The sequence below is a fragment of the Carya illinoinensis genome, chromosome 2 (assembly GCF_018687715.1).
Source record: "Carya illinoinensis cultivar Pawnee chromosome 2, C.illinoinensisPawnee_v1, whole genome shotgun sequence".
Classification (NCBI taxonomy): domain Eukaryota; kingdom Viridiplantae; phylum Streptophyta; class Magnoliopsida; order Fagales; family Juglandaceae; genus Carya; species Carya illinoinensis.
Genome location: NC_056753.1, coordinates 36,530,118 through 36,556,493, shown reverse-complemented (window position 1 = coordinate 36,556,493; position 26,376 = coordinate 36,530,118). Strand labels below are relative to the sequence as shown.

Below are 26,376 nucleotides of genomic sequence, written 5' to 3'. Positions count from 1 at the left end.
AACAGTCAATGAACTGTGAATGAAAAAATCGGCTTTCAGGTAGGTGAATATTTAAGGTAGTGACAACATGGGAGTAAAGCCGGAGGCGCCAAGAACATGTCCAGAGTGAATGGAGTTAGCCGAATCAAGACATGGTTTGCCCATGTACCAATCTTGAAAATTATCAGCAGGGGGCTTGAAACCAAAAAGTAAAATGGAATCATAAATTCTAGGTCATAGACCTGCCTAATTGAAATGAGTTTTATACAAAAGAAAAGGAAAAAAAAAAAACACATTAACTATTCGCAGTGTCGCACCATCAAACATACCCAAGTGATGATATTCAAAGGTCTTAACTTCACACAATCTAACAGTCTAACCTCTTACAGTGAAACATACTCGGGTTCAAAGGCTGGCATAATGCAACAAGAAACTATCAAGCAGCAACAACAGCCTCAGGAGTCACGGCAACTGTGGCCTTAGGAGGAGCAGCTGAAACACTTGGTCCACTGGTTTTAGCATCCTTTGCAGGAGCTGGTGCTGGTGGTGAAGGCTTCAGGCGGGGAGGCGTGTTGTGCTTTAGTTTTAAAATTATTTGGCGCATCCTTGAAAGGTCAGTTGGCTTTCCAGGTTTGGGACCTTGGACAACGGCTATGGAAGGCTTTTTGTCCTGATCTTTCTTTCCTCTTTTTTTCTCTATAGTTGGCACTTCATTAGGAATGAGCTCTGCAATTGACTTCCAGTAGCTCTTATCAACCTCAGCATGGAACTTCTCCAGATTGGCCAGAAATAACTGAGGCAAAAGAAGGTATGAGATACAATTTATGCAAAATAACAGGTGACATCTGCAGGTTCACAGGCTGCCCATTAGGTGGCCCCTAAAAATTACAGATTGAAAGTGTAAAAGAACTGCATAAAAAGGACAAAGTGGCCGTCTCATATTTTACCAAGGAAAATCACTGAGAAAGACATGAGAGACGATCTGTAGTGTAAAAAAAAAAAGGGGAAAATTTGTGCCAGCTTTGCAAGCAAAAAGTAAATCAAATCCTGATATAAATCCAGTGTTACCAGAAACTTTTTTTTACAGGACAGTATATGTGAGCATAATATATACATATATGTATGTATATGTACACATAATGACTGCCTAGTAACCAATACGAGTTACTTGCGGTGTGATGTAACACAACCATCATAAACCACCCACACGTCTCTCTGTTTATCACTCTCTCATCAGTCTTCTTAAAACATAACAAAGTTATAGTAAAGGTAACAGTCCTACACATAACCAAACCAAGATCATCTGCCTCATTTTATGGCAATGAATTACTTTTAAACAAAATGAATAGGTTTTACAGCCATGAATATCCCCCTATAGACTCTGTGGTATATAATGAACTCCAAAACAGCCCGCACCATATATAGTCAATTGCATATATATATATATATATCAGCAAGTGCATTTTTTTCTGGTAGTCCATCCAACAAGAAATCTATATTTGGTTAAAACTTTTAAACACGCTTCATTTAAATTAACCAAGTGTAATGAATTTTCAAATCAATTAGACCCAACATTTATTTCTATTGAGACTCCATTAGCTCCCAGAGTCCCATATCTTGCTGTCGTTCATGAGTTGGAAGTAACAAGTGTAGGATCTCGTGACGTGTGCGCACATGAATAGCTCTAAAGGAAAATATAAATTTTACCTTCTCCTTCTCCCTGTTAGTGCCTTTATTGTTTTCACAGGAAATTGTCCTCCTCCTGTAGAAGTCAACTTTGTATTCCTCAGCTTCATCGATTATCTGGCTCAACAACTCCTTTTCAATCTTCTCCTTCTCCTCCAGACGGATAGCATTTTGTCTGCGTGTCATAAATCCATAATGAAACATGTATTCTACTCAATTAGATCTATCAAAAAAGTTCTTCTTAATTACTGCACAAGATTCCATGAATATATATGCCAATGAACATTAAAAGAAAAATGAAAACATAAACCTCTTAACTGATCGGTGATTGTAAATTTCCACAATTTTATTTGAATGTCTGTATTTCCCTGTTTTGGGCTTCCAAAACAGTTTTGGAAAGAAGAAGTTAATTCAAAAGAAGATATTCTAGTGTTATAATTTCAAACATAATCCAACATTTTGATAGGATGATATTTTTCATTCTGTTCACAATCCAACGTAATCAGATCGAATAAGTTAGGTCCAGGAAAACTACATATACAAAGTAAAATTCGAAACCCTACCTCCTCCATTCCCTGAGAGCGAAGCCCTCCTCAGGCTCCATCTCTGCCGGTGGTGGCAGAATCGGACTGTCCGATCCGGCAAATGATCCATTGGAGCCCGTACCATTCTCTTCGGCGTACATCTCCGACGTTGACTGTGATACGAACACGTCATCTCCGGGGGAGAAAGAGTTGTAATTTTTGTTCTCGTGGAAGATCGGTAAGTCGGTAGCCAAGACCTTGACTGAGTCGGAGTCGGCAAAATGAGTCGCTGTGAACGACTCAAATTGCTGGGAATGGAGGCGGGGAACGTAGCCTAGGTATCCATCGTCACCGAATGGACGACTCGGACCGGCGTCGTGGACAGCGTCGCCGCCGTGTTGAGTGAACGAGTCAGTGAAAGATGCCATGGCTGGCCGTCAGTTGTGTACAGTTGTGTACGGACACTTGAAGGCCTGGCGTATTTTCAAAGCGAAATACTCACCACACGCGAGCGTGGTCCTTCGAGTAGGATAGAACTGGGCTATTGCATACCATTCTCAACTTTTGGCCCAAGCCCATTAGTAGTATGTGCCTTCTTTTTTTTTTTTATTGAGAAACAATAAAATACTAGTTTTATTTTTATTTTTTTATTTTATATATATATAACTTTGTTATAATAAAAAAATTATTTTAAAATATTTACATCAGTTTTTAAATTTTGATTTTTGTAATATATTTTTATGAACCAAGCCATTTTCCTAACATCAATTTTCACACGAATATTTTTTCATTTTGTACCTTTGCACGAGTTAATTAGTTAAAAAAATTAATTTACCTGGCAAGATCATTGGCCTTTTTTTAATTCTTCTTGGTTTATCATTCAATTGAAAGTATTTGGGGGTATGTGAAGTAGAGGATGGGGTTGAAGTAATTGTTTATAAATTATAATTATGTGATTATATTCACCCATTTTTCATTAATTTAGATACATGGTAGTATAACATATATGACTCTTGAGTTTGAATCTTACTTCAAATTTGCATCTCATTTTCAATTAATTATTCAATATATTTGTGATGTCTCGTATGATAAGGATAAGGGTAGGTGGTGAATGAGATCTCACATTACTTGAGAATAAGAAATTCTTGCTCTTTATAAAGTTATAATGGGGCTCTAATTATATCATTGACTAGCTCTTTTAGAGTATAAGCTATGTTGTTTGGGCCTTCCATTGAGGCATTACAAATGGTATTAAAACTCATCTCAATTAAAAATGTGAGATTTAAATCGTGTCACCTACAACAAATAGGTTCAACAATGACGTCATGAATTTAAGGGAGGGAGATTGTGATACCCTATATGATAAGGATAAGTATAGGTGATAAATGAGATCTCACATTACTTGAAAATGAGAAATTCTTATTCTTTATAAGATTTCAATAAAACTCTAATTGTATAATTGATTAATCATTTTAGAGTATAGATCATATGGTATGGATATTCTATTGAGGCATTATAATATTACATCAGATTACATAAAAATTCCATAATAAAAGTCACATGTCGTTTAACAAATTAACATGTTGATTTTGAAACTTTATGTGACAAGGGAGTTGGATCATTTGCATAGAGGGGGGGGGGGGGGGTTTTAAAAAATATTTTATGTTTGTTTTGGTTGGTAATCTGAATTCAAGGTACTTGGTAACTTCTAGTTGAGGACAACTCATAAATCTTTTTATTTGGACGGATAGGTACATACAAACGTGTTTGGATTGTACCACATGGCCAATCTTTTAATAATACTAAATACAATTATAGTTATATAAGTCTCATATAGTTATTTTAAGGAAAAATAATAATAATTTACCATAAAAAATTGGATTTTTATGTGTATCCGAAGTAAACTCGATTTTTTTTTAAAAAAAAATATATATAAATCATTTGAATCAAACAAGACACGTGGGCAATCAACTCATTTCAAGAGGTATGCCACGATCAAAAACCTTTGGATATAATCGTTATTTATAATTATAATAATAATGATGTTTGTTCCCGCTAACGTGGTATTATCTTAAAATAGTAAATTTAAATCATTGAGTTAATTGCAAAATTAATGATAGCTTGAAAACAACGTAACAACTTTAATAGTTTGACGTTACAAACCATCTTCACATCACCCTACTAAGCTCAACAAAATAAGATAATAATTTTAGTATTATTTGTTATAAACATCACAAAAATGCTAGATTTTTCAAAAAATATAAACATCGATCAATAGAAATTATAAACATACAAGAATTTGATTTATAATAAATCAATATAACGGTGCTATTTTTTAATTAAAATAATAGTCTTTTATTTAAATATTAATTTTTACATTAAAAAATTGCACGAGAAGATGGGAAAAGAAAGGAGGAGGAGGAGAGGGCATTATCGTGACTAATCCCACCTAAACGTCCAACCTCTAAACGTAGTCTTCAAGTTGAAGTGATAGAAACCACGCAAGATGTAATAGATTCGTCTCCCTCTATTTTCCCCGTTTCGGACTCCATTCCCCACCTATTTACCATTCAAATCCCACTATCTCTGCGATATTTCTCTGTGTCTTTGGCTTCGTTGAGCTTCATTGGCGGTTCCTCCTATCTCGATCTCTATCTCCTATACTTATAGGCTTCAGCTTTGCTTTGCTATAATGACGGTTTTCTTGAGCTGAGCTTTCGGATTTTTCTGCAAGCCACTGGCATTGGGTGAGGTCAAACTTATTATTTGAAGTGAGCCTTGCGAAATGCGGTAGATTACGCTTCCATTGCAGATCTAAATTGTTGTGGAGTGTTTAGAAGTTGTTGCTGTGGTCAGAGACGTGATAAGCTAAGCTACGTTTTCGTTCAGAGCTTTGGGGATTTCTTTACTTTGATCTGCTATTGTTTGATTTCTATTATTGAGAGCCGTGAGCTAGGTTTTGGAGATGAATCGGAGTTTCAGGGCTCAGGAGTCGCAAATGCCAGCTGCGATGAGGCAGAGGCAGCAGCAGTTGGCTCTGAGGGCTTCAATGATGAAGGAGAAGGAGGAAGAACTCGCCTTGTTCCTTGAGATGAAGAAGTGTGAAAAAGAACGGAATGATCTTCTTCTAAACAACTCGGAAGAGTTCGACGCGCCTTTAGGTACCTATTTGTTCGAGCGATGTTGGGAGTTTTGTGCTTCTGAGGTCTTTTAGATAGTGTACAACGTAGAATGAGCGTTCTCACTTCTATGTTATTAATGGAAAGTAGAATTACTGAAAATAAAGGACATATATCTTGCTTCTACTGCGTTTGTAATTGTTCTTCCATTTCCACTGATAACGGGGTTCTATTTTTATTTCATTTGTACGTAATCTTGCTGAATTCAGATAGAGCAATTGGTCTTGATGATTGATATTGTGTTTGTTATTTGGTGTTGTTCGTATTGCAGGATCTAATCCCGGAACTTCTCCTATATTTAATATTTCATCTTCAACGCCGGCGCCAGCGGCAGCCCGCAAGACCGGTGCTGATGATTTCCTCAATTCTGAAAATGATAAAAATGACTATGACTGGTAATTAAAAATGACTATGACTGGTACTGTGTTATTTGTGTTGGTGCTGATAGAATTTTCATCTATTTTCAGGCTTCTAACCCCTCCTGGTACACCTCTATTTCCTTCTTTGGAGGTGGAATCACAAAAGACCATAAGGAGTCAGCTTGGTACCCCAAAGGCTCGCCCCACTGTGCTGAAATCTAGGGTAAGCAGTATTGAAACTTTTATTATAGTTTTTGAGATACTTTTATCCTCAGAACTTGATGGTTGGTCGAGGTTCAGAATTTCACTTGTGCATTCATCAGACTATTTAAACTTTTGGAACCAATTAACATATCACATGTCTGACAGGGTGCTCTTGCAATTTCCTGAACTTAAAATTTCCAATTTTTAACATGACTAAACTAACACATCTTAGTTTTTAGAGTGTTAAGCGATTTCAAGGCTTTAGTTTCTATCAGAGTTAAAAATTGTTGTAGGTCCTCTATAAATTCTCCAATATATATTAATCTTTCGAAATTCCACAGCCACGAGGCAATTCTAATGGCAGTCCGCTATTTATATTTTGGCAGTAACATTATGCTTGAATTCATGGCGGATACATACTAAGTCATTCCTTCATTCTTGTTTTTTCTTTATAACTCCTTCATTCTTGTTTTAGTTAGCAAACCTACAGCCAGAGCCTACTACAAGGAGCAACTCAGTATCTAAACAAGCAGCTTCCTCCCCTGGGTTTAAGACTTCAGTTGCTGGGACTCGCAGGCCTTCATCATCAGGGGGACCAGGATCAAGACCTGCCACACCAACTGGACGGCCCACATTGACCACAGGATCTAAACCTTCAAGATCCTCGACACCTACATCAAGGGCAACCTTGCTTTCAACTAAGCCTGCAGTTGTTGCAACTACGTCCACAATTCCTGCAACAAAGTACACAGTTCCTGCAACTAAGTCTACAGTTCCTCTAACTAAGTCTACAGTTCCTGCAGTGAAGCCCACAGTACCGGCAAGATCCTCCACACCTTTATCCAGGTCTACAGCAAGGTCTTCAACTCCAACTGCCAGAACCACTTTGCCTCCATCCAAGTCCACATCTAGGGCTGCAACACCTACTAGACGACCATCCACACCATCGAGTGTTTCCAGTGTTTCTGCTCCTCTAACTAAGTCATCTTCGTCAGTTTCAAAGCCAGCTCCAATGACATCAAGAAACCCTATGCCATCACGTGGCACTTCCCCAACGGTGAAGTCCAGACCATGGAAACCCTCTGAGATGCCTGGTTTCTCACTTGATGCTCCACCAAATTTAAGGACGTCAGTTCTTGATAGGCCACTATCCGCTACTAGGGGTAGGCCTGGACAACCTAGTTCTCGATCTTCCTCTGTCGAGCCTGGTTCTAATGGAAGACCAAGAAGGCAATCATGCTCTCCTTCAAGAGGACGAGCATCCAATGGCATGCTTCATGGCAGTGGTAGTTCTGTTCCTGCGGTAAATCGTGGGTATTCTAAAGTTAATGACAATGTGAGCCCAGGCTTAGTTGGAACGAAAATGGTTGAAAGGGTAATAAACATGCGGAAACTGGCACCGCCAAAGCAAGATGACAAACATTCTTCTTACAGTAATCTCTCAGGGAAGTCATCCTCATCCCCAGACGGTTCAGGCTTTGGAAGAACACTCTCAAAGAAATCCCTAGATATGGCTATGAGGCATATGGTATGTGCAAGTTTTGCAGATTATTGTTTGACAACACTGGCATGACATGCTCATCCCTGTTTCTTGTTAATTTTTGGCATATTACTATACTTTGAAAACTCAACATTTGCTCCTCATTTTCCAACACAAATTTCTGATAAAAGTTTCCCCCAAGCAGGATATAAGGCGAAGCATTCCAGGTAATTTACGACCGCTGATGACAAATATTCCAGCATCGTCTATGTACAGTGTAAGGTCCGGACCTGCACTAAGCAGAGCTATTAGTGTTTCAGACTCTCCTCTTGCCACGAGCAGCAATGCTAGTTCCGAAGTTAGTGTGAACAATAATGGCCTATGTTTGTATGGAAGTGAACTAGAAGATGATATTGGTAGCGACAGGGGTGTTCGTTCACCCGCTAGTATGCATGGCAGGTGATTGTTCTAAGGCCTATTATGCTGAGATATTACTTTGTTGTAATCTTCCTATATTTTCATTGTGAATCTGAATCATTCCGACAGCTAAAGAGAATCCACTTCCTATAATGAACTGACCCAAGTCATGCTTCAATGATTATTTTAAATTTACTGGCATTATGGGAATTTGACATCATGTAACTCATGGTTGTTTAGTTAGGGAAACTAGTTGTGTACTGAACAGTCCTGACCATTTTTTACACGTTTGTGTTGTGTACTTGCTTTGAAAGTTTTGACCCTTTTCATTGAAAACTAGAATCAGATTACTTTCCCTCCCTAACTCCCTGATTCAAATCAAGATCACTAATCAGCTGGCGAACAATTTACTTCTATGCTTGTTTTATTCTAATGCTTTTACTGAGACAAGTATTCGAGGTAAAGGAAGAAGCATGCTTGCTTACACTGCCGTGTTTCCACTTATATGCAAGGATGTTGAAATTAGCGAAATCAAAGTCCTCGTTGTCACCAATTGGGCTGCATGTCTATGTAGAGTAAACCCAACAATGAAATCGGTTGCAGTGGCGCCAATCGTTCGGCTAGTGGTAACAGAAATACCAATCCATCAAATTGTGAGTAATGCAGTGGAGAGTAATCTTAATCCATCAATCTGCGCACCCTTTTCTGTTATATGTATTTCATCAATCCTTTCATATGTAGGTAAGCTTCTGATTGATATTTACAATATTAATAACAAAAATAACGGAAAATGTGACCATGCATCCCAATTTTTTTTTTTTTTTTTTTTCCTTCCTTCTTTTAAAAATGCATTCAAGATTACAAATGTAATTTGTTTTGAAACTGTAAATTAAAGATTGAAAAACTTGGATTTCAAAATGTTCACTTTATGAAAACTGGGGTCTCGAGACCCAAAAGTGCCAAATCACGGGTGGGGTTGCACATCTTCCCAATTAATAGTAATAACAAGTTTAAGTGATGAAAAAAGAAAACCTCTACTTTTCATGGAATGCCAAGGCTTCAATTGTCTTTCCAGATAAACTGGAGGGCGATTAACGGCCGAAAGATGCATACAAGCAATGGGTCAAGGTTGGTGTGCAACCGAGTAGTTCCCTTTTTCTAAATTAAAAAGCTGGATCACAAAACAGAAACCCCGTGAAAGGAGTGGGTCTGCCATATCATACATAGATATGTTTTGGGAATCACAAATTTAGGAGATGGACCACATGTAGGCGTATCAAATGCAAGCTTCAAAAGCCATTAAACTGCCATCACCAAACCGTCCTGTGCCACCATTCTAATGTAACGACACCCCCCATATTGCGACAGCTCCCCTTCATTTGGGTCACCGTCACCGCGTTTAAGTTGAGAGAAACGGGCAATCAGTACGAGGAGTCTCAACAATCAAGGAAGTGGGAAGGAAAAACTCAGCTTTCGGGTAGGTGGTGACAACATGGAGTAAATCCAGTGGCCCCCAAACACGTCCTAAAGTGGATGGGTTTAAATGAATCATGACAGAGTGCCCTTTCTGCAGAAAGCAAAAGATTATACAATCCCTAGTTTCTGCTATCAAAATTAAAGAGACCCAACTGCAATGACACAACTCGTCTCTAGCACCATCTTGAATTTCAAGTTGCCACATTATACTTGAAATCGTAAGTATTATTGCCAAATAGTCATTATTATACGTTATACCGAGGTACCTCATCATTCTCCTGGTGCTTAGATTGCATTTTAAAAAATCACAATCGCCATCTTTTATTTGATAGGCTCTCTGTTCTCGACGCTCTCTCCCTATTTATCTGCCAAACTGTAACCAAATATGTGTATAGCCAGACCTATTTGTATCAGGACCAAGACGTCAGCTGCCAATCATTGGGGGAAGAGAAAAGAATCTCTCGAAACCAATGTTTCCACCCTAATTTGTAGGCAGAATGGCTTTAGACGAACAAAAAATTTTGTGCAACATCAATTTTCTCAATGATGAAATAAAAAAATATCGAACATGTTTTTCAAAGTATAATTTTTGTCCAACAAATACATTTGGGTTCTAAGACAAATCCTACAAAAATGGACTGGTGATTGCTTCATCTGTAAAGGGAAAGGGGTATGGTAAGCATACCAGCAAACCTAAAGCCAAAACTAGTACTCCAAGGGCAATGTACTTTTCATCAGGATCAGTTATTTCCTCTGAAAGTGGAGCAATTGGCCCTCTCTGTAAGAAGAATATCAGAACTACCCAATAAAATGCCACATCATTAAATAGTGAGGATAGTCCAAGCAGTGCAATAGAGGCAGCTGTGAAGCGAGATGAAGCCTGTCAGATGAAAAGCTTAATCAGTATATTCTCTCTACATCTGAACATCCATAGAAGATCAGATGTTTCAAGGGGCTCGGCAGCTTAGTCCAGCTTATTAGCAACGTGAAAGAAGACTTTCAGTAGTAAGAATAATAATCAGGTTCAATGTTCCCCGGTTCTAGTAAAGTATATTCAACTTCAAAAGGAATACCTTTCTTCCCCATATGGCGAAACATATTCTTCCCCCATCAAGCTCTCCTGCCGGAATACTGTTAATGGCATTAATTAGGAGTCCAGCCCATGCCCATAGCACGAGAGGATTAACAGATATGGTACTGCCTTCCTTGAGCACATTGCCAAGAACCAGCTTAGCTATAAAAGAACCAAGAGTCACAAGTCAATGTTTTATTTATACACAAATGAAACAAAATCCAATATAACGCGATCACGGAATATAGAATACACGAGGGATTTCTGGAAAAATTTGCTGGCATATCCAGGACTGAACAAAATAAAAATCAAGATACTCAAACCCACAATTTAACATGTGAATGCATAAAGTTCTGCAGGCAACATATTGACTGAAGTGCTCACCAATACCCCCAGCGAGAAATGACTCATGAAATACAGAAGCATCAACGAGGACGCCAATACCATCATTAGGTGGTACGATGAACCCTAAAAGCAAAAGAACAAGACCAAGTGAAAACCCGGCTAATGGGCCTGCTGTTGCAACCTTCAGAAGATCTTCTCGCTTAGGTACAATATTTATAATCCTTGTAATGGTACCAAAAGAGCCTATCTGCCACCAAAACAACTAATTAGATTTTCACAAAAAAACAAAATACCACAAATTGGAAGATAGCACAAATTGATTGCCAACATAACTGCCCGGTGGTAATAATGCCACACAAATTGTTAGGGGATAGCTGTTTAAGTAATTCCATATCAGAGTAGGTAGGAAGCAGAAAAATCAAAATAACCGGTATAGCCACTCTGATTATACTTGCTCCACATTTCTTGCAACTTGGGTCAAGACAATCATTGAAAGTAACATCAAATGCTGCAGTTACTATTTGTTAGGGGTAGGAGAAGAGCATTTCCAGAAGACAATTTCTCATTTAGGTTATTTAAAGTCAGTCCGGCAACAATCAGATGTCAATCACCAATAAAGTTACTTCTAGATTCAGTGTCGCATTAGGACTGGTATCTCATTAAATGCATCCGGGAAAAATAAGATAAATATTAAAAAAAAAAAAAACTACAAAGATCCATCGACGTAAATGTAAAAATCATACATAAAAGATTTCTTTATAGAAAAGAATCACTACAGAATAAGCACATATGTCACCTGCCAACTGGGAACAAAATATGGCACCCCAAGCTTAATTCCAGTGCTTTTTGCAACTAAAATGTGGCCGAGTTCATGTGCCCCAAGTAGAAGTGCAGTTACTAATGCTCCAGGAAGTCCATCCTTTAACAAGTCGAGATTGTCAAAAGTTGATCTGGGACATTAATATTAAAACGTTTGAGGTAAAAAATTAATATACAGCTGACTGTTGACTTCAGTTAAAAAATAAATGCTAGCACAACAACACATCGAAGTTCAAGATAAAATCTCAGAAGCAGATAATTAACTAAAAAATTTCTTTAACTAAAAGAAACAAGCACTTATAATTAAGAACATTTTCAAATAGGAGGAAATGTCTCCATAAGCTAAAAAGAAGAATTTGATTAAGTCAATGTCCTCTTACATGATAAGTATGCTCGGCTTAAAGGAATCCTTAATAAACTAGTTTACTTGAACAAAATCTAAGAATCTTAAATATGATGTGTGCCAAAAAATTAGAATATTTAACTCTTCTAAATTGGTAAAGGAACAAGAATATGAAATTGATTTTGTGGGTTCAAAACAAGCCATACTTTGTAGTTGCTTAAATAAGACATGAAACATAGAAATAGGATTACTTACAATAAGTTGGACTGCAGTGCAGGGACATTCCGAAGCAGTAAGGTAAACGCTGTGACCAATCCAAAGGCCCCAGCAGCAAACCACTCTGGGACAGCTGCAAAACATAATAACAAATTCATCATATACAAAATATATAGATATTCAGATTCATAGCGTCTAATGGAAAATATTATGAAAATTAGAACAAGTAATTCATGTGCAAGATCTGAATTAATACCTGTTGTTTCTGGCTGCAATGTCTTCCGTGGAACTACGACTGCCACGGGTTTATCATCCTCAGGATTTACTAGAAGAAAAAGCTTATATGCATCCCCAAATTTATCCTAAATATAGAGGGTACACAGATTAAGTTAAACAAAAAATCAGTAGAACTTTATAAATACAATATGAAAGAAGCATAGTTACAGATACCTGCATTCGCTTTGCTATCTTTTCATAACTTGTAGCTGCCTGCCCTCGCAGGTTTCCTTTAAACAACACTCCACCCTGGCAGAAGTAACATAATAAACCCAACATGTTATAATGGGGAGACTTTAATAGGTAGCACCGTAGTAGGTTAAGCCAAATATGAAAAGAAAAAGAGAGGTAGAATTGCTGGGGCTAGAAAAAGTATAACATGTTGCAAATCTTTTCTCTTTTTCTTTTTTTTTTTCCTTTTGTTTCTAAACTTACTTTCAAATAGAAGTTGCCAACTAGCATTATGGGAGGGAACAGGAGGGAGGGAGTGGAAGAATCTTGCTACTTGTAACACCCCAAGTATAACAACCGTGTAATATCATTGACATGGTAGGCATTGGTATACCTGTCACATCAATTATAAAAAAAAATATTGTCTGACACGACAGTGAAGTTATATGGGTGTTACGAGTAGAATTCTGAGTGAAATTCAAACCTGTCTATGCAATTAACTCACCTCATACGGATCTTGGCTTGTCACAAAAAATGTATCAAAGCCAAATACTTGATTCTTAAGAATTTCAATCGTTTCCTTTGGTATCCTGATCAATTCATCCAGTTGCTGTGGCTGTTCAGAGATTTTTTACGAAAGAAATGTCAAAGGGGAGAGATAAATAATACAAGTAATTTCTAATGCAGGGTACGTTAAGCACTCATCATAATCACCTTCACACCTGGCAGAGGAGATCCGCTTGCAACTTCTACACTATCAAGGTCCTGTTTCAAACAAAATCTCAACACAATTAAAGGCGCAGAGTTCCATGCTCATGAAAATAACTGTCTTGCAGTAAACGAAAACATGTAAGGTAAACCAATCCTGAACACAACCCTTTCTAGAGGGGGAATGAAAATTTAACTGACAATTGCCTTAAGATGAAGTCAACATAAGTTCATGATCGAAAAACATAATGGAGTCGAATTTTCTATGTATAAAAAGCAACCTGGGGAAATACGGCAAAAAAAAAAAAAAAACTCTCTGGCTTTCTACTTTAAAGAAGCGCCGCTTGAAAAAGAATATCATCAAATTTTATTTACACATCCGTCAAGGAGAAAGGCTAAGAAAGTGACATCCAATTGCACTAAACATAAAGAGAGAAAAAAAAAAAAAAAAAGTGACATCCAATTGCTCGGAGTGTGCCATATTCATGTTCCGATCAAGCAGTAACTATGGCGTGTTGACTATTACTTCGTCCATATTAAACAAAAGTACCTGGACAGCACCTTGAGTCGGAGTTTCCTCATCATTATTGCTTATTTGTTCCGCAATAAAAGGCCTAGAATCAAGCTGAGAGTTATCTTCCACAAAGGAATCAGTGGAAGGTGAAACCTCATCTTTACTCACTTCTTTGTCCTAGAAATAGTCAGAAAAACGTCCAAAATCAATTATGGTTATTGCCAATTTTGAAAAAAAAAAAAACAAAAACAAAAGCAATTTTGTTGCATTGAACATAAGTTCGTAAAACATAGGAGTTAATTTTTTTTCATGGTTTCTGTTGCACCCTTTGAACAAATTTGTAACTAAAACTATGTTGCAATCGGTGAAAAAATTCATAAATCAAACGTTCTGTAATGCATCGAATCAAGCAATATAGAATACCATCCTCAACAAAATTAAGAATTAAAATAAAATAGTGGAGGTACCTTATCCTCATTGCTATCTGGTTCAGTCTGTGTCTCAGTCGCTCTACAGGAAATCTCTCGCTTCCCACGAGGTCTTAATTATAACAATATAACCAATTGGAAAAAAAAAAAAAAAAAAAAAAAAAAAAAAAACGAAATGTAAATTCGATAACCATTGTACAATTCAAAATCGCGACTGATAAGCCTATATACTTGCAAAAAATAGTTACCTAGAAACCTGGTACAACTTCGACTTCGAGGTGCTCCAACGACAAGGTTGTTTCCAAGAACCAGTCGAGAAAGCAAAGTAGGGCTGAAAACGGAGATCGCAGCAAGAGCTGCACTGTGATATGCGAATAGTAGCTGGAAAATTCATTTTCTGAGTGAACAACAGGCTTTAGTCTGATTGAAATCCCAAAGCCATAGAAAGCTTGTAAAATGGAAGATTCGAGAGTCTTTGAGGCTTATCCAGTGAGAGCGAGCAAGCCAAACTAGAGAGGGAAACGAATGACCTTGCAAGGTTTGTGGGTTGCTTAAATACCAGTTTGCTGATATTTTCCTTTTCTATGTCTATTTTCAGACCATCGAAAGAAGAACCCAGGACCACCAATTACAAATGGACACGTGAGCGATTTAGTGGATATGAGGGGCTGGCGAGAAATATATTTTAGTCCACGTCCCGGTGCCACATACCTCCGAAAGAAGTGAAACCGTTTTGGTTTACGGAGTTCCACGGGGCTATATAGATGTCTTGCCTCTTAAGGCGACTAGTTCAGTTGTTAAGGCGAAACACCATGCGCTCTTATAAGTTATAAATAGCATGCCATATCAAACTAGGAAACTGACGAACAAAAGCCTTAAACGAGAGCACCAAGCCTTTTCCTAAACGACAAATTTTGGTCATGGGGGGAAGAAAGCAACCATTTTTTTGGTTACCAAATCATCTTTTGGCTACTTCTTTCTCAATCAAGAATATAAAAATCCTCACAACAGCTGGGAAAAGAAGTTGAAATGTTGCTTTCACACTCTCTGTATGTGGAAAGTTCGATGCTTTTAAAGAAAAATAACATATTGGGAAGTTGTGCTTTAAAGAGCATTGGTAGAGCATCTTTTTAACCAAGCAAGAAGGCATTAAATTGATAAAAGAAAATCAGGAGAGGTTCGCTATAGGAGACAGATTCGCTATAGGAGAGCTACTATCTTCTGAATTTTCTTCGTTTTGGAAAATTAATCTTCGGTACCTAAGATTCGTGAAATCTCAATGAAAAACTCAAGTTTTTTTGCCCGTTTTGGTTTAAATGGATCACTCGCCAAACACATGAAAACAGCCTTTTCAAGCCATTCACATCAACGAGGACCCCAAGTAAGTCCTTTGTAATTTGACCAGTCAGCCTTATAAGACAGCATAATTATGCAGCAAAAAGATATGTAAACAAACCAAGAGGAAAAAAAAACGATACATAACGTTGTGGTTCATGTGAGTGGGAAAATAATAAACAAAGAGTCAGGCAAAGGGGGTTTAATTTAGACTATTATATTATACAGAGTATACGGTTTTGTACTCATGTGAACTCACATGTAGAGAGCTTAATGCTTGTCAGAACTCGGAAGTTTCCAAATGTGCAAGCCATGTGAAGCAGATACGACAATACAATGCCCCATAGAATTTCCTTGTGATCAAAGTATTCTTTAAAAATTTGGAGGCCCTAAGTATACCAAAACTCATAAAAAACTGACATCTTTTAGCTTTTGTAAGATTTGATATCAAATGATAAATGTTCTAGGTTGGCGCTCCCCTTCAGCCTTGGTATCCTTTGAATATATTTTCATTCATATATAGGGGAAAAAAAAGAAATCCAAATGCAAGTGTTGCTTTGATACTAAAGGAAACATCCCCTTTCACGATACTAGACTTAACAAAAGGATAGGGAAAATACACCACATAGCAAAAGGAGAAATGCTGATGCTGCTTATGAAAAATGCAGGAAGAAATTAGTGATTTTTTGCTCCTGGGACTCGGGGCGGGCACTGATAGCACTTGGCAAAGAGCCCGAAAGTGTCAACTTGGTTGATGAAATTGTTCATGCTAGCCCACCCTCCAAAGCCAAAGCCGACTACCAGCACCCAAACCACTATAAATGTGTTCACCACAAACATGACAGTCCAGTTGGGGAGGAAGAACGGAAGCTTCTCAGCCGCATTCTACATTCACAGATAGTTACACAAATAAATGTTAAAAGACAAGTGAAAAAGAAGTGTGCTACAAAGTTAAAGGGACAGTTGATTTTGAAGCTTGAAGTCTGTGAGTTTTGCTTGAACGAGAAGGGAAAGAAAGTATTGTCAACAGATTAACCAAATTTAAAGTAAAATAAGGAGATAGGATCTGTTGATTAGTATAACTTAAGTAGAGTCAGCTCGATGTATTAGCCCACCAAGTCAATGGAAGCATCAGTTAGGCCTAAGGATAAGATTGGTGGGTTAAAAGCACCCACATAGACTGGTTAAATGTTCTAGTTACTCTAAAATTAGGATGAAATCTATTAAAACCACCTGCATCAACTAGCTTAAATCGAGAAACACTATTATTTTGCTACAGAGACTAGCCAAATTTGAACCATTTATTGTGTTCCCAATCCAAACACTACAGCTCACTAGATGGACTATATAAGAAAGTAAAGCAATGGTGCTTGCAGAAAGAGTTTCTGAAAATTCACCCCAATGGAAAAGAAATAAAAAAGGAGTTTTGTGTAGAAGTTGTGAAGCTTCTCAGAAGCAACAAATCATGAGGTTAACATTGAGAGGAAGACAAAATGATAGGCTACCAGAAAATCTTTACACATGACCCTGAACAGATTACAATTAGGTAGGCTCTTGACTTGTGACTAACAGCCAGGGAGCCACTACCTCGCTAGGACTAGGAGGCCAGAATTAGACCCTCTCTAATAATTCAATTGCTGAGATTCACTTAATTAGCAAGTAGGTCCCATTTTAAGAACGTGTAAATGACCATTATGCCCTCTTACCTGACTATAGGAACTATTTAGGTCAAAGATATATAATAAGCAGGTTTGACCATTAAATTGCTATAGTCAACATTATGGATGGAAGTGAGGCAGGTGGTAATGCATTAGATGGTAGACTAGGCAAAGCCAGTTGGATAAGAGTTACACACAAGGTAAAAATGCAGAAAAGTGGTGGCCAGATTAAAACCATTTACCTTTCTGGCGGATGCAGATCTGAAAGTGAGCATATGTGCCAAGGAGGGGATGACATAGACCGTGAAACTGACCAAAAGAGCCCCCACAGCGGAGTTAATGGGACCAAAGAACGGAAATATAATGGCCAAGAACCAGATTGGAATCACCACAGGCAACCGCACCAGCGCCCTCAAAAATATGCTCTTAGTGTCATGCATTCCTATAACTTTCTCCCACACGAAATAAAGCGGCGTACAAGCAAAGCCAAATGTTATGAACTGCCAATCATATGAGGTACATCAGCTAAAACGTGTTAGATGATTTTTCAAAGGAAAAATGAAATTTGCTAAAAACTGCTGGTTTGTTTGCAATATGTATGGATCTGTTTTACATGTTGTTGAAAGCAACTGTTATATCTTAAGCAATTACAATTTCCCGAAATTTCATTTCATTAGTACATTAGGCTAAATTGGTATGCAATTACTATAAATATCTCTGCCAATTACATGCAACAACTCAATTCCTAAAATTCCATCAGTGCATTAGACTGTAGAGTTACAATAATCGAGTCAAAAGGGAAAATGCATGGACCTGGTGAATGAGCATTAAAATGACTGCAGCGTCACGCCATCCATTCCGGGGAAGGAGTGCAAATGCGTTGGCATGGGTGAGGAGTTTGTCTCCGTAGGCCCAGTACATTGCAATTGCAGATGGAAGAGTAAGGGTGAACACATAGAGGGTGGCCAGGAGGTAAATGTACTTGAATTTCTGAGGCTTCCACATTGCATGCATGATTTCCCTGTAAAGAACATGAACCTAGAAACTTTACTTTTCCCCACCACACATCAATTGCCATTTATCATACACAAAGCATTTTATTATTTTGTTAAAGACCGATGGGAAAAAATGACTACATGTAAGGATGACGCTTTTAAATTAAGAAACTGTCTATCTAGCCTCGTTTGCTTTGGTAGATGAGATAAGATGAGATGAGATAAAAATTGAAAGTTAAATAAAATATTATTATAATATATTTTTTTAAAATTATTTTTGTTTTGAGATTTTAAAAAGTTAAATTTTTTATTTTATTTTATGTGATAATTTAAGAAAATTGTAATAATTAGAGGAGATGGAAATGGTTGTTGAAAAGAACGAGGAACAAACTGAAAGGCCTTGTGACTTCCTACTTATGAGGCACAAAGTAGGACAAAAAAATGAGGCCTTTCACTTGTGACTTCTGACTTATGAGGCACAAATGAGGCCTTTCACTTGTGACTTCTGACTTATGAGGCACAAAGAAGACAAAAAAATCAATCCTTTGCACTTGTCTTGCTTAAAAATAAAACAGTACAAAAAGAACCAGGTAGCAAAATCCCACGAGATCCTGTGGCCTTCCACTGAGTGGACTCTTAAATACGAACCGGGTACAATGAACAGTGTAAGGTACACTAGGAGTCCAATATTAGATGTCTGCCAAAATATATTTGAAAGAAGATTCACTATTTTATGAAACTCCATTTACTGAACAAAGCATACAGCAATCCCAACTTGGATATAACAAACGCGTAATTTTTGGAACAACTATTCAATGAACCCACTACCTCAAATCTTCCATTGTACTGACATGCCATTTTTTTAATGGAAGGCCGCGGAGGCCATGTCAGATCAGTGGAAGACCAAGTGCATAAACTTTGTAAATGCAAGGCGACTGACTTAAAAGTTGAGATTTGTCAAACAAATACATCGCCACATGGTCTGGTATTAGAGTAATCAAAAGGCAGAAGAACCATAACTTATGCCGACACTTCGTTTATAGAGATTAGAGGGAACCTCACCCTTTGCTTACCAATTATAAAGAACAGAGCATATTTTGGAAATCAACCAGAAAAAGCAAATTTTGTAATGAAAAAATATATTTGTTATATACTTTACTTCCTTGCAAACGTCTAAGTGCAATTAACTACATGTCGTTCATTAACGAAGCCCATAAATAATTTGTTTCAAATCTCATTAACATCGGAATAATATCAATTAGTGCAAAACATGGATACGGGTTCCCATTCATCATGTGGTGACAACCTTTTTATTTTCTCTGAATTTTCCAAAAAGAAAACAGCATTATGGACTGTTTTTAAGAAGTTGAGATTTAATCAAACTCACACGGTGACGGCGTGCCCGCCGAAAGTATACAATATATTGGTGGCGCCTGTGAAATACAAAACCAACTTTGTCGGGCCACTGTGCTCGACACCCTCTACCTGCAACCAGTAGGAGAAGAAAAAAAAAAAGAAAAAAAAAAGGAGAATGCAATGGAGCTTGGAATTAAATCAAGCGCATATAAGGGAGGAAGAAGGTCAGGGGAGAGAAGGAAAGTAGTTAATTTTGTTAATATTGTTTACCTGTCCATTAACAAGGGCTCCGATGGTCAAATACCAAGCAGTGTAGGTGGTCATTCCCAGTCCAAGGAAGGACCAAATCCTGTAGTTGTGGAATGAAGGTATGAACACGGTGGTGGCACAGCAAGCTCCAAAGATATATGTCCATGTCCTCTTGTCTAAATGGTCATCTATGTAGTATATGTTACTGCATAATCACCCATAAAAATACAAACTTTTGAGTAAATTAATCGTAACCCAGCTTCTGTTATCCCCTTCCAGCTGAAAATCAATAAGCAAAACTGGAAAAGAAAAAAAAAATAAAGTTTATGAAAAAAAGGGAAGAGGACCTCGCACAGGCTATAAGTTGGATAACAGATCCAAAGAGGAGGAAGGTACAGTTGAAGGCCAACCCAACGGCTTTCCAGTACGGACCAAGTAAACCATCTAGCACCTCAAACCACTGCCCATAGATTCACAAAGCAAAAAAACATGCTCTTTACTGGAATTCGGACTGTAAATTTGAGTTGCATGAAATTGCATGGTGTTGTTGAAAGGCTTTTAATTACCTGAATGACATGGTTCTTGAAGCTGACATTCTCTTTCTCCTTTCGGCTTCGGTACTCGATGTAGAGAATACTGATAAGATAAGCAGTCCAGCTTCCAAGTATACCATAAAAGACCTGCAGTATGATCCCTGAAAGCATACCCATTTGAGAGAAGGAGTATGGAAGCGTTAACAGAACCTGAGCCACCTGTAAAACCCAAAAATAAAAAAGAAAAACGAGCAAATTTCTAAGATAAAACTGATGGGAAATAGTTAATTGAATCCGACATATGACTTGGATTTTTTTGTGTGTTTTTGTTCTAATATATACCTGGTTGGATGCACAGCTGAACCATGCATCATAGACAGACCCACCGTGCCAGAGAAAGTTTTTGAAGCCAGAACCTGGCTCATCTGACTTCTCATCCTCTCTGTCATCACGCTCAGTCAAGTTGAAGCTCGAGACCATGGCTTCCTCTGCTTGTGGCTGTGGTAACATTTTGTTACGAACGAAATTGGTCTGTGACATAGAGAGTAAAAAAGAGTCACAAAATCTCAAAATTAAACACAAGAATATCTTTCGAAGAAAACATCGCACGCAGGATACCAAATCTCAGTCTCTGACTCTCTGTGGCTCTGTGCTTGAGAGTTTGACAAGGGATTTATAATGGGACAAGCAGAAGCAGAGTAAAAGCAAGGGACTTTCTTTGTGACAAATGTGTGACAGTCCGCAATCCGTAGTTTTTTGCAACTCCTGAGCAAGAGAGAATTTGCTCGCCCGTTTTCTTTCCTTCCGACGAGAGTAGTGCAAAAGTGCTCGTATTGGCTTGGCCGTCCGTTACAGCTTAACAGTTTTGCATTAATGTACCCAGATTCTCAAAAGTCAACCTGAGTCCAAGATTGGCAGTTCCTTAGTTGTCACACAATGTTGTCTCTTTCTCACCTAAGATTGCCATATTAGCGGTGCTAAAGAAAAAAACAGAAAAACTGCAATAAACACAACGGTGACACTCTTTCTTAGAAGGGAAACTTTGAGTTGGAAACCACAGAGAAGCGCAAGACCCAGTAATTGCTTCTTGGAGCTTGATTCGGGATTCCTGGACTTTGAGAATCGAGATCCGACGAAAAGGGAACACCTGTAAGAGGGGAAGTAAGGATGTGGTTTTGCAGGAAAGGGAGCACAAATTGATGGTATTTATGAAACAGAGAAAACAAAAGGAACACCACACTCGCAGCACCAATCCTTATTTTTCTTTCTTTTCCGCTGCCACTTCGTTTTCTGTTAACAGTTGCAGAGATCTTATGATCTTCTGGCAATGTACTTGCTCTATTTTGTTTTTTTTTTTTTCTGCTCTCTCTCTCTCTCCCTGATTCCCGACTCCCGAGTGTGCTGCGTAGGCTTTATAAAATGATTGGACGAGTCTGTGCACTTGTGCAGATCTATATCTCAGTACAGTAATTTCTCACTACTGACAACTGTAATCCCGTCGTCGTAGTTCGTGTTCAATTCCCTTGCGAGTGTGAAGTTGAATAACAGCGCCTACAAAAATAAATGTGAAAAGGTTAAATCAGGGAAATAAATCTATTTTTTAATAATGAATCTTAATAATTTATTTTAAAGCGGAAACGTGCCAATCTTTCCTATTCTATGATTTTGCTAAATTTGGACTGGACCAGCTATGACTTTAATTTGAAGTTAAATTTAACATTTAAATAACTAATTTTTAAATTATTAAATTCATATTAAATTTTTATATGTAGGTTCACAATATTTTTTTATTTTTTATAAATATATGTAAATTTATTTTAATATTTAAACATATTTAAATTCATCTTAGATAAGTCACAAAAAACTCATTTCACTAACTTAACTAACTTGTAAAAAATTCAACTCATATTAACTCAGCTCAATATCCAAACAAAGCCTTAGAGTAGGGGTGGGCAGCGGAGCCCCGTTACCCGTTGCCCCGCCCCGTTCGCCCCGTCCCCGCATAGTGCGGGGCGGGGCATCCGCACCGTCAGGGTCGGGGCGGGGCCCCCCGGCCCGTAAGCTATAACCCCAACGGGGGCAGGGGATGGGGACGGACCCCCCCGGTCCGTTTTTCCCCCGCCCCATTACGTATCATATATAATATATATATAATATATAACCATCTTAGATAAACCAAATCCGTAACCCAAACAACATAATCCTAACAATCTAGAAACCATAATGTTGCGAAAAACATCACTTACCTTGGGTTGAATCAGTCCAAGTAGGCTACGGCAGAAAGGGGTGAGTGGTGAGTAGTGGCACCATGCGGTGAAACTTGTTGGATCACAGTGGTTTGAATGGAGGGCAAGTAGTGGCTAGGCTTGATGGCAAGATCAAAGCAGTGGGTGAGAAACAGAGAGGGAAACGGACAGAAAGAGAGGCGGGTAGAGAGGACTTACCGGTGGCTTCGTTCGACGTCGTGAGCAACGGTGTGGCAAGTGACGTTCTCGAAGCGGAAGGGCGGGCTGATGAAGAAGGTTCGCGAACTCGCCGTGCTCTGCGACCCCGAAACCCATACCCAGAAAGTTTCTCCCGAGTCCCTCCCCTCCCCTCCTCCCTCTGCCACGCCGGACGCACGCCGTCCCTCCTCCCTCTGCCACGCCGTCCCTCCTCTCTCTGCCACGCCGGACTCACGCCCAGAAGGGGGGTGCGGGGGGCCGGACGGACTGCCCCCCCACCCCGTACCCCGTCATGGGGGACGGGGTACCCCGCCCCCGCACACCGGAGGCGGGGGATGGAGGGGATTTTGCCCATCCGCCCCATGCGGGGGCGGGGGGCGGGGGGGTGCCTACCCCGCACCGTATGGTGCGGGTAGCACCCCTACCTTAGAGCACTTCTAATGAATGCTGTAAAATACAATAATCTGTAAAATTTGAAGAAATTTGTTCAAAAAGGACCTACAATGGATGTTGTATTTAATCTTCATTTTCTATTTTGCTACAGTGATCCTGCTATATCTAGAGGACATTGTTTACGCATGTAAAATATTTTTAATGAGTTCCTCCCTCCTGTGAATGCTTGTTTCCTCGGTATTGAACTTAAAATTTAGCCCCTATTGATTGTTTGGCGCAAGGCTTTCCTTTGCGTAGCCGTTGTGCCTGCAAAGCAAAGTTCATTACTGATCTTTGTTGGTTATTAATTTGGGCTACTTCAGTTCAGACGAAAAAGCTCTATTTTTATTGTTTCTATTTGGCGTTCATTCTTGGCTAGAAGTCTTGACACATTGAAAAAAAATTAGGACGTTGAGGCCTTGAGAATGGGGTCTTGACACATTTAAAATATGAGCAATGTTACATACAGTCGTAGAATTGCAAACGCCGTGCAATCGCTTTGAAAAAGAATGTGGTCCATAATTAAAAAGTTAGTTTTTTTTTTCATGTGGATCTCATATTAATTCATTTTTTTAAGTGACTACACGCCGCTTGCACAACCACGATTACAAATATCATTTCTCATAAAATATTGGGGAGTGTAAAATATGTGTGCTTTAGTTTTCTCTCTCTCTCTCTCTTTTATCTAGGTTATGTGATTAGAATAAATTGGTATATATTTGCATTGCTAGTCTTACAGTTTACTTAGGCTTTGTTCGGTTGTTGAGAAAGTCTTGAAAAATTTCACTTACTTGGGTGGACAAAAATATACAACAAGTGTTCTTTTTACTAAAACTATTTTCAAGTCTATTACTAATGATGATTTTTTTATTCATATTAGTTTTTGGGTGATGAAGATATTGAAGATGGAGAGATATTGTAAATAGTAGAAGATATGCGAAGATTGAGAAAATATTTAAAATAAATAAAAAATAATATTTAAATAATATGAAAAAAATATAGATAAATTGATATATGGTATATTATAAAAGTTAATATGTAAAATAAAAAGAATAGATTTTGATTATGTATTTTACAGAATATGTTGTGAAATCTATTAGAAGTGCTCTTAGTAAAAGATCTCAAATTTAGCATTATATAAGTTAGGTTTTCTCAAACTCATCTCAATTTATTTCAACCCATAGTTAATAGGATTTATTATTTTTTAATCTATAAAAGGCTACACATATATTAACTTATTTTATACATTCAGATACATATTTAAATTTATTTATATATTCAAACATATATTTTAAATACATCTCAACAAAATTCATAAAATAATACTATTTATAAATAATTTGAAAGAGATTCAACACCCAAAGCTACGGCCTTAATCTAGTGATCCCTTTTTTCTTCTCTTCCTGGACGTATGAGGGATGGGTTTTGTGTGGCAGGATCGTATTTTTCTGGGGGTTCGATATAACATTAGTGAGTAGAATCTGACGTTGATGATGCTGCTAAGCCCTCTCGTTGCCATCCAGTTGTTTTTTTCGACCCTCTAATTTGCCTTCCATTTTTTTTTTTTGAGATTCCCTTTCGAAATTAGCGCCATTACTTACTCTCGATGAAAGGGCCCAAATCAATGTCCTAAAGTACCAACTCAAAATATTTGTTATTATTTGACTACTAACTCATATTTCTTTTAATCTCATTAGGTTGATAGGTCTATATTTTTTAAAATAAATAAAAGAAATAGTTAATATTCCTCCTTTTTCAACAATAAAACTGTGCCGTTACCATTGAACGGATATTTAGTACCCACTTCTTAAAAGGCTTATCGAGTGTAATGGAAGCTCAACGGTGTACGAGCTCAAGAATGGGTCTCGTGAATATATATATACATATTGAAAAAATTTTCTTATTATCCTCACACTTCATACATCACATTTATTTTAATTTTTTTTTATTTTTCCTATCATAAATATGTAGTGTGTGGATGATAAATAGAATAATTTAATTAGTTTAATAAGAATAAAATAAAATAATAAATAATAAATAATAAAAAATAATATTTTAATATATAAAATGTATGGTGTGGGATGATATGTAGCATTCCTCATATACATTTTAGATAGGAGGTAATGCCTCCGATTGAAAAGAAATGTGATACTTCAATTAATGTGGAGAGTTTTTAAGATATATTTTGAAAATTAGTCATCATCACCACTTTATTTTTATAAATAACACCTAAATAATTAATTCTTTAACTTAGGCATCAGAGTTTCTATGAACTTTCCTTTCACTTTTTCATTTATTTGCAAGTGTTTGTATAGTTAATGGTGTGAAACACGTCCTTCACAACCATATTGATCCAAGCTGTAGTTTTGATAACCAATACCATCCCATTCAACTTACCATTTTAAATAAAGAAGCCTGAGAACATATAATGTGGCATCCTTTCAGTTTCAATTTCCAAATACGAGGAGCAGTCATCTAATGGAGATTGGAGGGGCCAAGTTACAATAGGAATATACCCAAGTTGTGCCAAAATGAGAGTCTTGTTGAATTGAAACTTTGACTAAAACGTTTAAAAGAATTTGGTGAACAGCTCTTTCAGGTACTGAAGCCAGCCTTAACAGTCAAAAAGGTTTTGCTTGCAGCATGCATTTAATCGGGACTTTAGTCCCCTTTTTTAAGGAAATTAAAAAAAATTAAAAAATAAAATAAAAACCTCCCCCATTAACATATGTTTCCCTTATCATGAGCTGAATAAACAAGTTTAGTGGGTGGGAGGGACCACATTCTTACTGGTTTCCTGATCTTTATTCAACTTTTTCCCTAATATGCTCCCTGTCTCGCTTTTCCTCTCGACTCTCTTGACTAATGATGCAGTCCATAGTAATTTGCATGGCTCCTCAGTCCTCCCTCCATCTTCTTGATTTTACAGCACATCATCCCCATTTCAATTCCACCCATCAAATCCATTTCGTCACCGAATGCGCTTCTCAATGCAATTCGATTGCACACCATTATACACCCACCTACTTCACTCATCTAACATTTATGTATGTATTGATTTTATATAAATTATGAAATGTTTTATTTATTAATATATAATAATAATAATTTTTTAATTCTATGTCAATAATTGTCAAGTCCGGATTGTGGGATTAGACCCCCCTGTCTCGACAATTTT

General features: G+C 37.6%; 4 protein-coding genes across 5 annotated transcripts; 1 reads left to right on the top strand and 3 right to left on the bottom strand.

The window, feature by feature from the left end:
- Positions 1-189: 189 nt before the first annotated feature.
- On the bottom strand, positions 190-2,695 carry LOC122301484 (clathrin light chain 2). Its single transcript, XM_043112863.1, has 3 exons — positions 2,229-2,695; positions 1,687-1,840; positions 190-772 (listed from the first exon to the last, which is right to left on the bottom strand). The coding sequence occupies exons 1-3, from the start codon at positions 2,615-2,617 to the stop codon at positions 416-418; spliced, it is 900 nt and encodes a 299-aa protein (XP_042968797.1). The 5' UTR covers positions 2,618-2,695; the 3' UTR covers positions 190-415.
- A 1,953-nt stretch (positions 2,696-4,648) lies between these two features.
- LOC122301481 (zonadhesin-like) lies at positions 4,649-8,631 on the top strand. Of its 2 annotated transcripts, XM_043112860.1 has the most exons (6): positions 4,649-5,350; positions 5,640-5,763; positions 5,836-5,950; positions 6,407-7,459; positions 7,617-7,870; positions 8,341-8,631. In XM_043112860.1, exons 1-6 carry the CDS (start codon positions 5,155-5,157, stop codon positions 8,405-8,407), a joined length of 1,809 nt encoding a protein of 602 aa, XP_042968794.1. In that variant the 5' UTR covers positions 4,649-5,154; the 3' UTR covers positions 8,408-8,631. The 2 variants fall into 2 exon arrangements, with proteins under 2 accessions (XP_042968794.1, XP_042968795.1); XM_043112861.1 differs by lacking the exon at positions 8,341-8,631 and having other exon boundaries at positions 4,651-5,350; positions 7,617-8,029.
- Positions 8,632-9,823: 1,192 nt separating this feature from the next.
- Positions 9,824-14,759, bottom strand: LOC122301480 (probable zinc metalloprotease EGY2, chloroplastic). The gene is made up of 12 exons (XM_043112859.1): positions 14,445-14,759; positions 14,236-14,308; positions 13,805-13,945; positions 13,261-13,311; positions 13,052-13,162; positions 12,550-12,624; positions 12,356-12,461; positions 12,139-12,232; positions 11,518-11,671; positions 10,761-10,968; positions 10,378-10,538; positions 9,824-10,184 (listed from the first exon to the last, which is right to left on the bottom strand). Exons 1-12 carry the CDS (start codon positions 14,588-14,590, stop codon positions 9,930-9,932), a joined length of 1,575 nt encoding a protein of 524 aa, XP_042968793.1. The 5' UTR covers positions 14,591-14,759; the 3' UTR covers positions 9,824-9,929.
- Positions 14,760-15,927: 1,168 nt separating this feature from the next.
- On the bottom strand, positions 15,928-21,736 carry LOC122301479 (auxin transporter-like protein 1). Its single transcript, XM_043112858.1, has 10 exons — positions 21,561-21,736; positions 20,941-21,469; positions 20,665-20,853; positions 20,356-20,541; positions 20,137-20,249; positions 19,811-19,994; positions 19,572-19,669; positions 18,003-18,210; positions 17,432-17,689; positions 15,928-16,416 (listed from the first exon to the last, which is right to left on the bottom strand). Exons 3-10 carry the CDS (start codon positions 20,830-20,832, stop codon positions 16,207-16,209), a joined length of 1,425 nt encoding a protein of 474 aa, XP_042968792.1. The 5' UTR covers positions 20,833-20,853; positions 20,941-21,469; positions 21,561-21,736; the 3' UTR covers positions 15,928-16,206.
- Positions 21,737-26,376: the final 4,640 nt, after the last annotated feature.